Source organism: Panicum virgatum, chromosome 3N (assembly GCF_016808335.1).
Source record: "Panicum virgatum strain AP13 chromosome 3N, P.virgatum_v5, whole genome shotgun sequence".
Classification (NCBI taxonomy): domain Eukaryota; kingdom Viridiplantae; phylum Streptophyta; class Magnoliopsida; order Poales; family Poaceae; genus Panicum; species Panicum virgatum.
The window spans coordinates 59,971,284-59,984,658 of NC_053147.1; the positions used below are offsets into that span (position 1 = coordinate 59,971,284).

Here is a 13,375-nt window from a genome sequence, read left to right on the forward strand (position 1 = left end):
TCACGGATCAATCAATTTGTGACGATTTTTTTAAGGAACGTCACGAGGTGTAATCTATGATGAAATTTAGTCGTCATGGATTAATAGATTTTTTTGTAGTGTATACATATACAAACTAAAGTATAACAACATCATGAGGATAGCTAATAAAAAATAGCTTATTTATCAAAAAAATAAAACAAAAAACAAAAAATATATTTCAATAAATATATAAATACTTTTATTTACATATAAATAAAATTTTATAAAATTAATTTCACCAATAAATAGATAAAACAATAATATTTAAAATTAAATTTTGTCTTCTTAATTTTTATAATAAAAATTATAACACGGGTTATAAGAAATTAATATAACTTTTTAAGTAGTTTTGATGAAAATGGATACGGATAGTGTCGAATACGAGTATGAAATCGGGTAGGAAAAATTAATGAAAATCGGATTTGGATGTATCCACTTTACTACAAAATTAAATTTGAATACTGATACGAGATATCCAAATTGATGTTTAAGCCGATACAGATATTGTATATTTCAGGTATCCATATCCACATTGCCGTATGTAATTACTCAAACCGATACAAATTAACTACTGCAACTTGTAAACCACTAAAAAGATCTCGACGGTTTCTGCTAGCTAATCATGTGTACTTTCATTTGGTAGTTATCTACCTATTACTTGTCAAGTGCATCGTGTCCTCATCCAAATAAATGATTTCTATACGGACAGGTCATACTACGATCCGCCCACAAATTAATTTTGAAAATTTAAAAAAATAGAAAAAAAGAAAACAACTTAAAAATGAGAAGTAGTTTTGCTGTTGAACTCTAGCTCGAAAGGCACCCAAGGAAAAAAAAAACAGTGAACATGCCATCACAAAACATGACCGTACACCAGTACTAGTTATAATCATCATTTGTTAGCGACTTTATCATGAATTATTGTACACACACATTTGTACATGTTCAAATATCACAACCTTCTTCTTTATCAATGAAATAGGCACAATCTCGTGCCCGTTCATTCAAAAAAAAATATATATCGCAACCTTACAATTCACAACAGAATGACAGATACTACATACAGAGCATCCTCATGACACATACACTCAGTTTAATGAGGATATGAAGCAATACTTATCGGCCACACATGTTGGCAGGTAGTAAAGTCCACCTTATTTAATCATGTTTCACTTGAAGAACTAGCTATACAGTCACCAATCCTTTAGCATTTTCTACTCCTTCAGGAGTTTATCACGCGCTTCTATCACCAGTGTAGCGAATGTCTTGACAGGCATCCCATGCTCTGAGCATATCCTAGATGTGATGTTGTCGAATCGGCGAGTCACATCTTGATCTTTGCCGATCCAATTTTCGATTATCACCATGCACAAGGATATCAAGGCTTCCTGCAGTTTGCTGTCCTCAAGTTGCTCGGTACCATTTTGCTGCTGAGAAGAGGCGCTTTCCTGACCTCTACCGCCTTTTCCTATGTCAGCGCCCGGTGCCCAAACCTGGTCCTTGTTTTCTTCCCTCAACACTTGTATTTCTTCACTTGTCGACCCGCCGCAACCAATTATTTCTTCAAGAACCTGCAGCATCAAGTGAACTTCAGTTCGGAAGTAGTAACCCTATACATGACGGTAATATAAGAACTTAGCTCATCCATTTTTAATGTTGGCACAGATCGATTAATTACCTTTGGCAGCACATTGGTCAGTCCCTGAAGAAATACGCCACGCTCGGTGTAGCGATGACAAAGATCGGCCATGATATGCACAGCATATGATCCGTGTGAGTTGTCTATGGCATCTACAATTGTTCTACTGATGAGGTCGCCAGCAACCTCACCAAGTGATTGTAACATTCTTGTTTCACTTCCTTCACTTTGTAAAGATAGCACAGACTGCAGCTTTTCACCTGCTAATTTTCTGATGTAACTGCCCTTCTTTGCCAAATGATGAGTGTAACCACACCTCCCGCGGTCCGGCAAAAGAAAAATGTGGAGTAGTATCCAGGTGAATATTACCTTCCTGCTCTCACTGGCCGCAATGAAAGAGGTATCCACAGACATATCTAGGAGAACCTGTATGGTCTGTCTTTTCAGCAGTAAGTTACAACTGGGACATTCTATTACACTTTCAGATGTGCTGATGACTGCAGCCATGTTGCTTGATATCTGATGATGTAGCTTCGTCCCAGACTCCCCAGGAGCAGCCATGAGCCGGCTCATGAGTTTCAGTGATTCTACTGCAATGCTGCACCATTCATGGTGATGGTCCCTGTGGAGTTGGCCAGAGGTTAGATGCGCCATGGTCTTCAATACAAGGCCTTCGGTGCTGCTTATGACCATGTAGTTGTCCGCATGGACGGCGAGCTTCTGAAGGATACGGAGGCCAACTACAACCAGCCCTTTGTAGCCATGGAGGAGCCGGTGATTGTCACTTTCCGGAGACTCACCTTCAGCGGCCTTTGGTCTTGGGACGCCGTCGATTGCTAGGTAGTCTTGATCGTATTCCTAAAACAGCCAATCTCTATCCCTCAGGCTGCCAGATGTGTTCATCAAATGTGTCGAGCAGGGAAGATATGCAGTGAATGGCTACTCCCGGGAATTGCTCCAACCGGATGCTGCCGGCAACAAGGGCCACTATCCTGGCAGCCTCCTCCCTGATTTCTGAGCTATATGGGCTTGTAGGACCAAATGTCTCCAGCAGCTGCCGCACCACATGGCTAAAGGATGTTGATCCAGTTAGTACTTGTTTGATCAGACCGGCCTGTCCAGAACACCTATGTTTTGGCCGAAGGAGTGCGCCAAGAATCCGAACCCCAGACAGATAGCTTTTGCGTGAGTTAGGTTTCATTGTCAGGTCTGCAGCATATTTGACAAGGTTCCTTCCTCTGGCGAAAGATGGGTCCTTCTCACATTCCCTGACCATTTCTCTTAGGTACTCCAACACTATCTCCTGATCCAGCTGATACCACCTGCCAACTTCTTTTGCTATTCTACGTTTTGCCCCATGATAATATATGAACCTGTAGCCAAATAGAATGCCTTGTGCCACAGCTAAGGAGTACAAAACCTCCAGTGCAGGCTTCATGTTAGAGTCTTCCTTGATGCTGCCGAAATCATGGTCTATAAGACGCCATAGTGAGATCCCAGCAGAGATGAACAACCCAAACACATAGAGAATCGCTAGAGGGCACAACAGAAATGCAAACACAAGCAGCTGAACTGCAAACACGCCATATGCTAAAGCCCAACGGGCATTTGATGGCTCCTCTCCAGTTTTACTTGAGTGGATGATCATGCTACCTATAGCAGCCAACAAACCCCATCCAGAGTTTATGACATTTCTTAATGTCTCCGGTATAATAAAATCAGAGACCCTGTTTGCATGTTGCAAGTTAGATGAGAAAGTTTGCAAGTGGTTTAATGAATCGAGGGAAAACATTAACTTTGAAATGAACTAGGTAGAAAAGTTACGAATTATATTAAAAAGAAAAATAAAAAGTCGAAGCTCAACAATAAAACTAATAGAAAAATACAACTGCAACATCAACCAACGCCTGGCAACTCAACCAACTACTCGCGGCATTGCTGATGATGTCACCACACCTTCATCATAGCAGGGCATCGGCATGGTTCCATAAAAATAACCAAAGTGAATTCAAGGAAACAATCGAGGTCAAGCCAATCTTTTTTGTAGATATATAGTGTTTGCACATCTTGTTTAATTTGTTCTATGCCATGAATATGAGTCATAACTTCTTTTCTCCTTAGTATTTGAGATACAAATCTGGGAACAATTTACGTAGATACTATTTTCGCGAGTTCATTCACAAATTTATATGTGTTGAGTTACAATATCCAAGTACATAAACTCCATTCACAATATTTTGTTTCTCTCATTGTGTTGAGGAGGTGATTTAATATATTCACATTTTACAAATGACAGTGATGAGGATGAAAGAAGAGCTCGTCATGCCAGATAGGACCAAGGCAATTCAATGACAACTAATTAGGTTCCTTATGGACAAGGTTGTAAAACCCGAAGAAGAATTCCACTACAATGGATATAATATAAATTGATCATAGCCTTTGTAAACAAAACGGTAGCTACTGTTTTGTAATATATATTGTCATTAAATGTTACATAATTAATATGTACTATATTGTGTAAATATATGTTATAATTGGTTTCATACATTTTCAACTTGATCAAGAACCATGTGAACGTATAGCAGTAGTACGCAAAAGAACATGTATAGCACTGGAGTGTAAATAAACAACAAAAAGAGTGGAAACAGAAAAGAAAAACTAAAACTAATTACGGGTTGACACCGATAAGTATTAAAGGTGAGACCCGCACGTTGCTGCGTAAAGACCGCTTCAGTACTAGTTGGCTTTACTATCTGATACTAAAGCCTTGTTTTAGTATTAGTCTGTTGACTCAATACTAAAGGTCAGGATATTTAGTCTCCAGGTGACATGCATGAAACCGAGAGTAAATGGGATTTTTGAAGGGAAAAGTCCTATTTTCAACACTGAACTATCACGATTGTTCGATTTTCAACCCTGAACTCCAAAACCAGACATCTTGCACCATCCAACTATCGAAACCGTGCAAAATACACCCCTAAACCAAATCCACCCCGGTTTTCAGCCACGTCACCCGTCCACGTGGCGCCAATGGCCACGTCAGCTACCCTCTCCTCTCTCTTTCTCTCACAGACAGGTGGGCCACCACCTCCTCTCACTACTCGCTGCCGTCACCTGCTTTGTCTTCCTCCTCCGCCATCACAACCACCGTTGGCGAGGAGGGGGGAGAGGGAGAGGGAGGGAGGAGGGAAGAGGAGGGGGCGGCGCGCGCCATGGCCTCCGCGAGCTCGAGCCCGCCGCCGCGCCCGGCGCGCGCGAGCCGCGGGAGGGGAGGGAGGATGGAAGTGCGAACCACCGCACCGGAGCTGAGCTCGAGCTTGCGGCCTGCCGAGGCCCCCATGGGACTGCCGCCGCCGGGTCCGCCATGGTCCTCTGCCGCGCGCCTCCGCCCCCGCCATGGCCGCCACCGCGCGTCTCCGCCTCGCCATGGTGCTCGAGCTTGCGGCCCGCCGAGGCCCCCATGGGACTGCCGCCGCTGGGCCCGCCATGGTCCTCCGCTGCGTGCCTCCGCCCCCGCCATGGCCGCCGCCGCGCGTCTCCGCCTCGCCATGCCGGAGCTCTGCGCGCCCCTCCGCGTGGCAAGGAGGCGGCGGCGGCGGGCCAGATCTGGCTGCCGCGCCCGGCCATCTCCCGCGCCCGGGCCGGCGAGCCAGCTCCGCCACGCCTGGCGCTGCGCCTGGCCGCCGCCGGCACGCGGGCCGGCGAGCCAGCTCCGCCGTGGCCCGCGGCCGGCACGCGAGCCAGCTCTACCACCTGCGCGGGGAGGAGAGGAGAGTGAGGGCCCGCCATGGCCCCGCAGGGAGGAGAGGAGAGTGAGGACGGCGCCTGGCGCCGGCGCCGCGGGTGCGAGGAGCGGCGCCGGCGAGAGGGGGTGCGAGGAGCGGTGCCAGTGAGGGGGGGCGAGGAGCGGCGCCGGCGAGGGCGTGCGTCGGGAGAGTAGGGGGTGCGAGGAGAAAGACAGAAGAGAGAGGAGTGGTGGTGGCCCACCTGTTTGTGAGAGAAAGATAGAGGAGATGGTAGTTGACGTGGCCATTGGCGCCACGTGGACGGGTGACGTGGCTGAAAACTGGGGTGGATTTGGTTTGGGGGGGTATTTTGCACGGTTTCGATAGTTGGAGGGCGCAGGATATCTGGTTTTGGAGTTCAGGGTTGAAAATCGGACGATCGTGATAGTTCAAGATTGAAAATAGGATTTTTCCTTTTCCCTTTTTGAACTGGTACTAAAACCCTGTAGTGCATGATGTCGTATGTGGAAACAACTTGGTTTTTTTAAGTGACGATTTCCCTACGCAAGTTAAATATGATTTCTACAATTGTAGCGACACTAGCCAGAACATACGGAGCACCCAACGCTCCACAGGCACATGCAGGCAATAGTGCAACAGAAAACTCATGCGTCAGCACACGGCAAGCAGCACACTCTCGCGCCCTCAGATAAGTGAGAGAAACAAGAGCTAAAACCAGGATTAAATACTATGGATAGCCTGTGAAACAACATGAACTGGAGGGGTTGTTTATTCATCTATTACAAGCGCTCTAGTTAAATGATGTGGTACTTTTAGAAATATCAAAAATCAAAGTCCCCATTGGGCTTCAGAAAACACAGGATGGATATGCAATAATGCAGGCAACACAGCAAACAAAAGGTGTTGGAATGAAACGGTATTGAGAGCGTCTAACCTGATAGTCTGGATGAGAGTGAGAGACCAGAAGTCTTTCCTCTCCAGATTGTCGACATAGCCTCCGAGGACGGCCGTGGACCACGTAACCACCAGCAAGGTCAGCCCTCTGACGCCCATCAGCAGGTACCCCATGAACACGGCGTACCCGTTGATGAACATCACCTCGTCCCAGCGCGAGTCGTCAATGTTGATCGGGCCATCCATTCTTCCCTTACCAAATTATTAGCAGCAGCCTAGATCAGTGCTAGCTGCACTATCGTCATTGCAGAAAGGAAAAAGGTTAATTACCCGGACAACATGAACTACTATCACAAATACTAATGTACGTAGGTTGCATTACTGTTACCTTGCAGGAGTGCCTGAACACAGGTAGGCCCCTGCAGCTTCCTTGCTCGATCGAAGTCAAAGTGGATGCAGTTGTGCCCTACAGTCAAGTGCAGGAAGTCAGAGAATGGCGAGATCTTCAGCTGGAGGGATCGAGCGTCGAAGGATGAGGATGATAACCAGGCCGGGAAGAAAGGAACTGATGCAGTCGGCGCTTTCCCATAGCAGCATCTACCTTTACTTGCACAGTGAGGAGTGGACAGCTAAATTTAAATCGAAAAGCAGGAAATCTCGAGGAGTTTAATATGCCATTATTCCCGGCGGGTGATGCATGCATGCTCCTAGGCTAAAGAGGAACAAAGCTGCACTGGACGCGACCCGTTCGGCAGCGATGCAAAAAAAAAAAAAAAAGTGCATCGGCCACACATGAGCCAATTTCTTCGAACAGGTTTCTTTTATTCTGATGTACCAATATCCCGCTACGGGAGCTCAATTAATTGAGTGGGCCCTTGAGCTCCGACTTGCTCCACAGAATTGATCATGGAGAATGGCCCCTCAGTGTAGTTGAGGGATCGCTGAGGGTGGTGTGCCAGTTTTTGATGGTTCCAGCTGGGGAGACCAGCTACAGGCTGCGCTGCCAAATCTCAAGAAACGAAGAGGCAATCAGAACTATGCAAGGTATTCTCAGGTGTGACAAGTGTGGTCTAAAGCTGAAGAAGCAAGTCATCAGGATTCTCCCGCATCTGTCGTCCATGGGTAGTTCAGGAATGAGCACCACAAGCAAAGAAAACTTTACCCAAGTGCTGGTACACATGTTCACAAATAATGAGAACTCTGATGGCTCCATTGCAGAATTGGCAGGCGAAGCACACGCGAGACTGACAGGTGGCACAAATATCTTGAAGACGGAAGAAGGAAACGCTATTATTGGCTATCTCATGAATGTGTCACTCCTAACTGTCATGAATAACCCATTGCAAAGAAGTGCAGCCGAGATCCTGGAGCATCTGTGCGTTCACTGCACATTGGATGATGGCTACCACGAGGAACTGAAGGGATTGATCATACATGCTGTACCACAGGTAATCCATGTGGATAAGAGCAGAATTTATTTGCGTTTTCTGAAACAAGTCTTATAGTTAGTTTTGAAACCCTCTAACTTAAGTACTCGGTTGCAGCTTCTCCAGGAGATTCTCCACCGTAACTGGATAGCAATGGCCCGAGAGATGGAGTTGTGTTTGATTGCAGCCCTCTTATCCTGGAGTTGTGTACGATCAACTTTCCATTGAGGCTCCAAAGGATGGTAGACGGGAACAACCATGGCACGCCTGTATGCCTCATGATAGTTAAACTCACTGTGAGGATGGTCACATCCATGATCAAAGACAGGTGCAGCTACACTAAGAGAGACATGGAGAGCTTGATCAACTCACTGTCCACGGCTTCAGTAACCATGTTAGATCTTGAAAGCTCCATGGTTTTTGCCAATGAGGACCATGTCACAAATGATAAGGACTGATAATTCTTTTGTTTCCCTCGAAAAAGAAGCACGGTAACTTCTGAACCAGGAAATGGTATGAGCGATAGTAGCAGCTGGCCCCATTGAGGGTAACTTGCCTGCTGCATGCGTAGGTGGATTCTGTATATCCATCTCCAATCTTTAGCAGGACGTAAAGCATTTTATGCATATCGTCCTACCACTGAAAGGAAACTGCTGCATGTCGTGAGTTGTCACTTGTGCAATTACTACAAGTATAACAAGGACCCCGTCAGCTATATATCATGTAAATAAAAGAAGAAACTAAGACATTTGCCTTTGGCACTGCTTGAAGTAGAGCTTCTTTCAGGGATTCGAGATAGTTATCATCGTTGGTGTAATAATTGCATAGATGCCTCAGGATTTCTGCTGCTCCCATTCTGTATATGTTGTTTTTTGCACCCTAGGCCATTCTCAGTGCACAGTTTCATGACACAATTACCTAGATTTGAGAACTAGGTAACTGTGTTGTCTGAGTTCCCATGAAACTCCCTCCTCTCTCCTCGCCATGCCAACAAAATTGATGATGTGGTATATAATTTAATGTCATGAAACTCTCCATGAAACCCCCATTGAGACTGGAGTGAGGTCGCCTAATGAAGGGGAAGAGTCACTAGCTGCTCGTAAGATAAGCATGGCACTTCTTTCACTTTGTGAAGACAACATTACTAGTTGTTAGCCTGCCAAATTTCTGATGTAACTGTGCTTCCTGATCCAATGAATGTTACTGTACAGATACTGAAAGAATTCTAATTCATACGATCTATATTTCTGAAGAAAGATGTGTAGCAGTACTAGTATAAACCTTGTACTCCATTCTTCAGTGGCCATGATAAAAGATGTATGCATGGATAAATACAGGAGGATCAGTACTACTGGTACTGGCAGCCCGATCTGCCTCTGCCTGACATATTACAATAACTTAACCATTTCTATCGACTCCAACTTTGTAAAGGGTAAGAATATTTTTTATTATTAAGTATGACACATGTAATCTATTGAAACAATTAACTACCTGGATTGATGGTTGCTATCGAATTATTGGATTTAAATACCATCTCCTCTCACTTCAGGCCCAGTCCTAATGAGGATTTTATTCCTATTAAAATCATGTACCATCAAAACATACTCACAGGAATTGGGGTCCATCTTGGAGATTTGGATCCTGAATAACATGTTTTGTATCATTTCAATCTGATTTCCCACCACTTGGTAGATTTTATAGGTCTGCCAATGCCTGCTTACTGGCAACTACTCAATCACTCAATCTTCCAATGAAGCAAAGGTTGCTTGCAGTGCAACAAAGGGTCTCACCTGAAACAAGGAAAATATAATTATATACATTGAATCAAAGTATCTAAGACCAAATTGATTACCACAAGGATGGAAAACTGTTAGCATATTATGGGCAAGAATATCTGATCCAAAGCTCTCAACATTGCATTATCTGTTGAGTTCCAATGTCAGATTTACATGTTAAACTGAAAGAACTTTGTAGGTCCCACTTAAAATACTTAAGTGACATCATAATAAGTGCAAATGGAAACATTAACAATGAACACAGCACATAATTCACCAGAAATCTCCACATGAGCAACTGCCATTGGTAAAATGGTGAAATCTGTACACATCCCTTAATACAATTTCTCTTCCTGTGACATTAGAGGTAAATTTCATCCAATTGTGGCAGTCATTGCAGACACGAAGATTCTTAATCACCCGAAGGGGCATACAAGGAGGCAAACTCATTAACCCAAAAGCAACAGCTAACTTCTCACTATGGACGAAGGAAGTGGGATCTCTCTGTTCTTGCTCTCTTTCATGGAAGAGATGGTAATTATCGTGTTTGTACCCTATTTTGGCTATCCTGTCATTTAGATCAGCTAAAAAAATGTATATCTGGTCAGCCAAGGGGTGCAACCGATCACCAGCAAAGAATGCATGAACTGCACTCTTTACTTCAATCCAACTACGACCTGGTTCCTTTTTTACTCCTCTATCTTTCATCATCTTTCTGACCTGATCCCTATTGGACCACTTTCCAGTTACAGCATATGCATTTGAAAGAAGGACATACGACGCTGAATCATGAGGCTCTAACTCCAAGAGATGTTTGGCAGCAAGCTCCCCGATTTCTATATTCTTGTGTACTTTACAAGCACTGAGAAGGGTTCTCCAAACCATTGCATCAGCAGCTATTGGCATTTCCTCAACAAATCTCCTTGCACGATCAAGTTGACCAGCTCGTCCAAGAATATCCACGACACAAGCATAATGGTCAGGTGTTGGAGTAATTCCATACTCATTTGACATTGATTTAAAGTGTCTAAGGCCTTCCTCAACCAAACCCACATGACTGCAAGCAGCTAACACGCCTATGAATGTGACATCATTTGGTTTTAGACCTTCTTGCTTCATTTGATCAAATAAATCCAAAGCTTCTAGTCCACGTCCGTGCTGTGAACAACTTGTGATGATAGTATTCCATGACACCTCATTCCTCTCAGACATTTCAGAAAACTCCATTTTGGCATCTTCAATACTTCCACACTTTCCATATAGTGAAATCAAAGCATTGGAAACTTCAGTTTCAGAGGTGTGCCCTGTCTTAATAGCTCTACAATGTACTTGTTTTCCTTGTTTTATATCTGCAAGGTTAGCAGAAGCGCTTATAGAGGAAACAAATGTGAACACATTGTACTTGGCACCTGCTTCGCCCATCTGCTTGAATACCTTGAGAGCTTGTTCATATAGACCACTTTGTCCAAAACCGGAGACCATTCCATTCCATGTAATCTCATCCTTATGTTCAATTGCCCAAAACAAAGAGAAAGCTTCATGGCTTCTTCCACATCTTGCATACAGGTTTACCAACGTGTTCCAAATTGAAACATCAGCTGAATAACCAGACACATAAACCCGAGCATGAATCTGCAAGCCCTGGCGCATTGCTTTGATTCCAGCACAAGCACTTGCAGCACTAGCTAGTCCTATGTTATCTGGCCAAATTCCAAAATTCTGCATTTCTTTGAATGTTGCAAGAGCCTCTTCACAAAGGCCATGCTGCACATATCCAGCAATCATGGAAGTCCATGAGACCACATCTTTGTTTCCAAGCATTTCAAGAATTCTACGAGCTTTATCAAGCCACCCATATTTGGAATACATATCTATCAGTACACCACTAACATACATGTCAGATTCGAAGCCATTTTTTATACTTAATGCATGAATCTGCTCTCCAAGTTCAATTTGACCAGTGCAAGTGCAAGTCCTCAGAATGCACGGGTAGGTGAATTGGTTGGGACGTATACCAGCAGCTTGCATCTGACAAAAGATTTCAAAGGATTTTGCTAGATCACTGATCTGCCCATATGCCACAAGCATTAGATTCCATAGTACCACATTCGTCCTATCACCTGAATCAAAGATCTCATGGGCTGTTTCAATGTCCCCACATTTCACATAGAGATCGAGGAGTGAGCCTTCAATTATGTAATCCTGAGACATACCTGCTTTCAGTAAATATGAATGGAGTTGTTTTCCCTTTTGAAGATCCCCCACAGAGGCACAGGCTGCAAGCAGACTAGCTACTGTCACACAGTCAAGCCTCAACCCTGACGACTGCATCTCATCAAAGATTTCCAAAGCACGCTCACCATGTTCACACTGAGCATGTCCTGAGATCAATGTATTGAATGTCACTCTGTCACAGAACGGCATATCAGAAAATACTCTTTCTGCTAGCTTAAATGATCCAAATCGTAAGTAGAGAGCAATAAGCGCATTCCCCACAAAGGTCTCCGAACAGAATCCTTGCTTGTAAACTTGGGCATGGATCAGCCGACCTTGTGCAAAAAGCTCTGCCTTAGTACAAGCACTCAGCACACTGGACAGAACATACGGAGTGGGAACAACCGCAGATCGATGCATCTGGCGAAACAATCCGAGAGCCTCTATTCCAAGACCATTCTGTGCGTACCCGGACAGCATTGCAACCCACGAGACATGGTCCCTGACAGACAGATCCTCAAACATCCGCCTCGCCCACCTCAGGAGCCCATTCTTCGCGTACAGATCGATCAGCAGGTTGCCAATGAGACGGTCACCCCCAAGCCCACGCACAACTGACGTCGCGTGGATCTCCAGCACACGCGGCCAGCGATCGCCGCGCCCCCTGCACGTTCGCAGGGCGCACGCGAGGTCCGCCGAGCCCAGGGCTCCGTGCTGCCTGGCCTTCGCGGCGACGAGCGAGAGGGTTCTCTCCGTGCCGTCATGCGCGACGAACCAGGCGAGAGACCGGTGCAGCGAGGCCGCCGCTTCCCGACGCGTCATTCCGTCGAACACCTTGCCCGCGGCGCGAGCGCGACAGGGGTCATCATCCGCTGTCTGCTCGTGAGGATCGCGGAATTGCGCGCGAGAGCGGGAGTAGAAGATGTGACGAGGTCCGAGATGGTGGCGGCAGAGGCCAGGCCAGTGGCGTGGCCCGGCAGAGGCGGCGGCGGCGGCGGCGGTTGGGCGGGAAAGTGTCGATGAGGCGCTAGCTGCTGGCGGTTAGCGTCCGCGCGGGCAGCAAGGAAGCAAAGCTCCGCCTGCGCCTGGGCCTGCTTCCCAAAATCGACCCATTTAGCCCAAATCAGGTAACATGATTTTTACATGCTTCGCCTACTTTATTGGTTCAAAGTAAATCATAGGACCTTAACACATATCATTTGAGCAAATCAATTTACGCATATGAAATAATCAAAATATTATTGTCAAAAGCAAAAATGGAAGTATACAATGGGAGTAACTCGAAAATTTATGAGGAAACTTTTCATATGGCATTGAATAAAAATCCGGTTCCTCAGAAGTAGACCTGGGCATGGGTCACCCGACCCGAACAACCCGACCCAACCCGCCCGAAAAAACCCCGACCCGACCCGACCCGAGCTACGTGGCGGGTGGGCGCGGGCCGTATTTTTTGACCCGCAACAATCAACGGGCCGGGCACGGGCCGTGATTTTTGACCCAAAACCCGACCCAACCCGAAAAACCCGACCCAAAGGCCAAAAAACCCGACCCAACCCGAAAAAAACCCGACCCGACACGCCCGCGCAGGGTGCACGGGCCAACCCGACCCGACCCGGTGATAGGTACGGGTCGGGCGCGGGCCGTCCTATGCGACCCGTG

At 45.8% G+C, this 13,375-nt stretch overlaps 2 protein-coding genes across 2 annotated transcripts; both read right to left on the bottom strand.

Moving 5' to 3' along the window:
- Positions 1 to 1,489: 1,489 nt before the first annotated feature.
- On the bottom strand, positions 1,490 to 6,946 carry LOC120666416. The gene is made up of 4 exons (XM_039946261.1): positions 6,689 to 6,946; positions 6,341 to 6,595; positions 1,700 to 3,387; positions 1,490 to 1,592 (listed from the first exon to the last, which is right to left on the bottom strand). Exons 2-3 carry the CDS (start codon positions 6,544 to 6,546, stop codon positions 2,535 to 2,537), a joined length of 1,059 nt encoding a protein of 352 aa, XP_039802195.1. The 5' UTR covers positions 6,547 to 6,595; positions 6,689 to 6,946; the 3' UTR covers positions 1,490 to 1,592; positions 1,700 to 2,534.
- Positions 6,947 to 9,587: 2,641 nt separating this feature from the next.
- Positions 9,588 to 12,788, bottom strand: LOC120666417 (pentatricopeptide repeat-containing protein At4g13650-like). Its single transcript, XM_039946262.1, has one exon. The coding sequence runs from the start codon at positions 12,536 to 12,538 to the stop codon at positions 9,776 to 9,778; it is 2,763 nt and encodes a 920-aa protein (XP_039802196.1). The 5' UTR covers positions 12,539 to 12,788; the 3' UTR covers positions 9,588 to 9,775.
- Positions 12,789 to 13,375: the final 587 nt, after the last annotated feature.

What these genes read in the sequence shown, in the direction of transcription:
- LOC120666416 (XM_039946261.1), bottom strand. Translation starts at nt 6,546, where the DNA reads ATGGATGGCCCGATCAACATTGACGACTCGCGCTGGGACGAGGTGATG. An exon ending in ACTCTCATCCAGACTATCAG is followed by an intron (nt 3,388 to 6,340) that starts GTTAGACGCTCT and finishes ACATGCAAACAG; the next exon opens with GGTCTCTGATTTTATTATAC.
- LOC120666417 (XM_039946262.1), bottom strand. Translation starts at nt 12,538, where the DNA reads ATGACGCGTCGGGAAGCGGCGGCCTCGCTGCACCGGTCTCTCGCCTGG.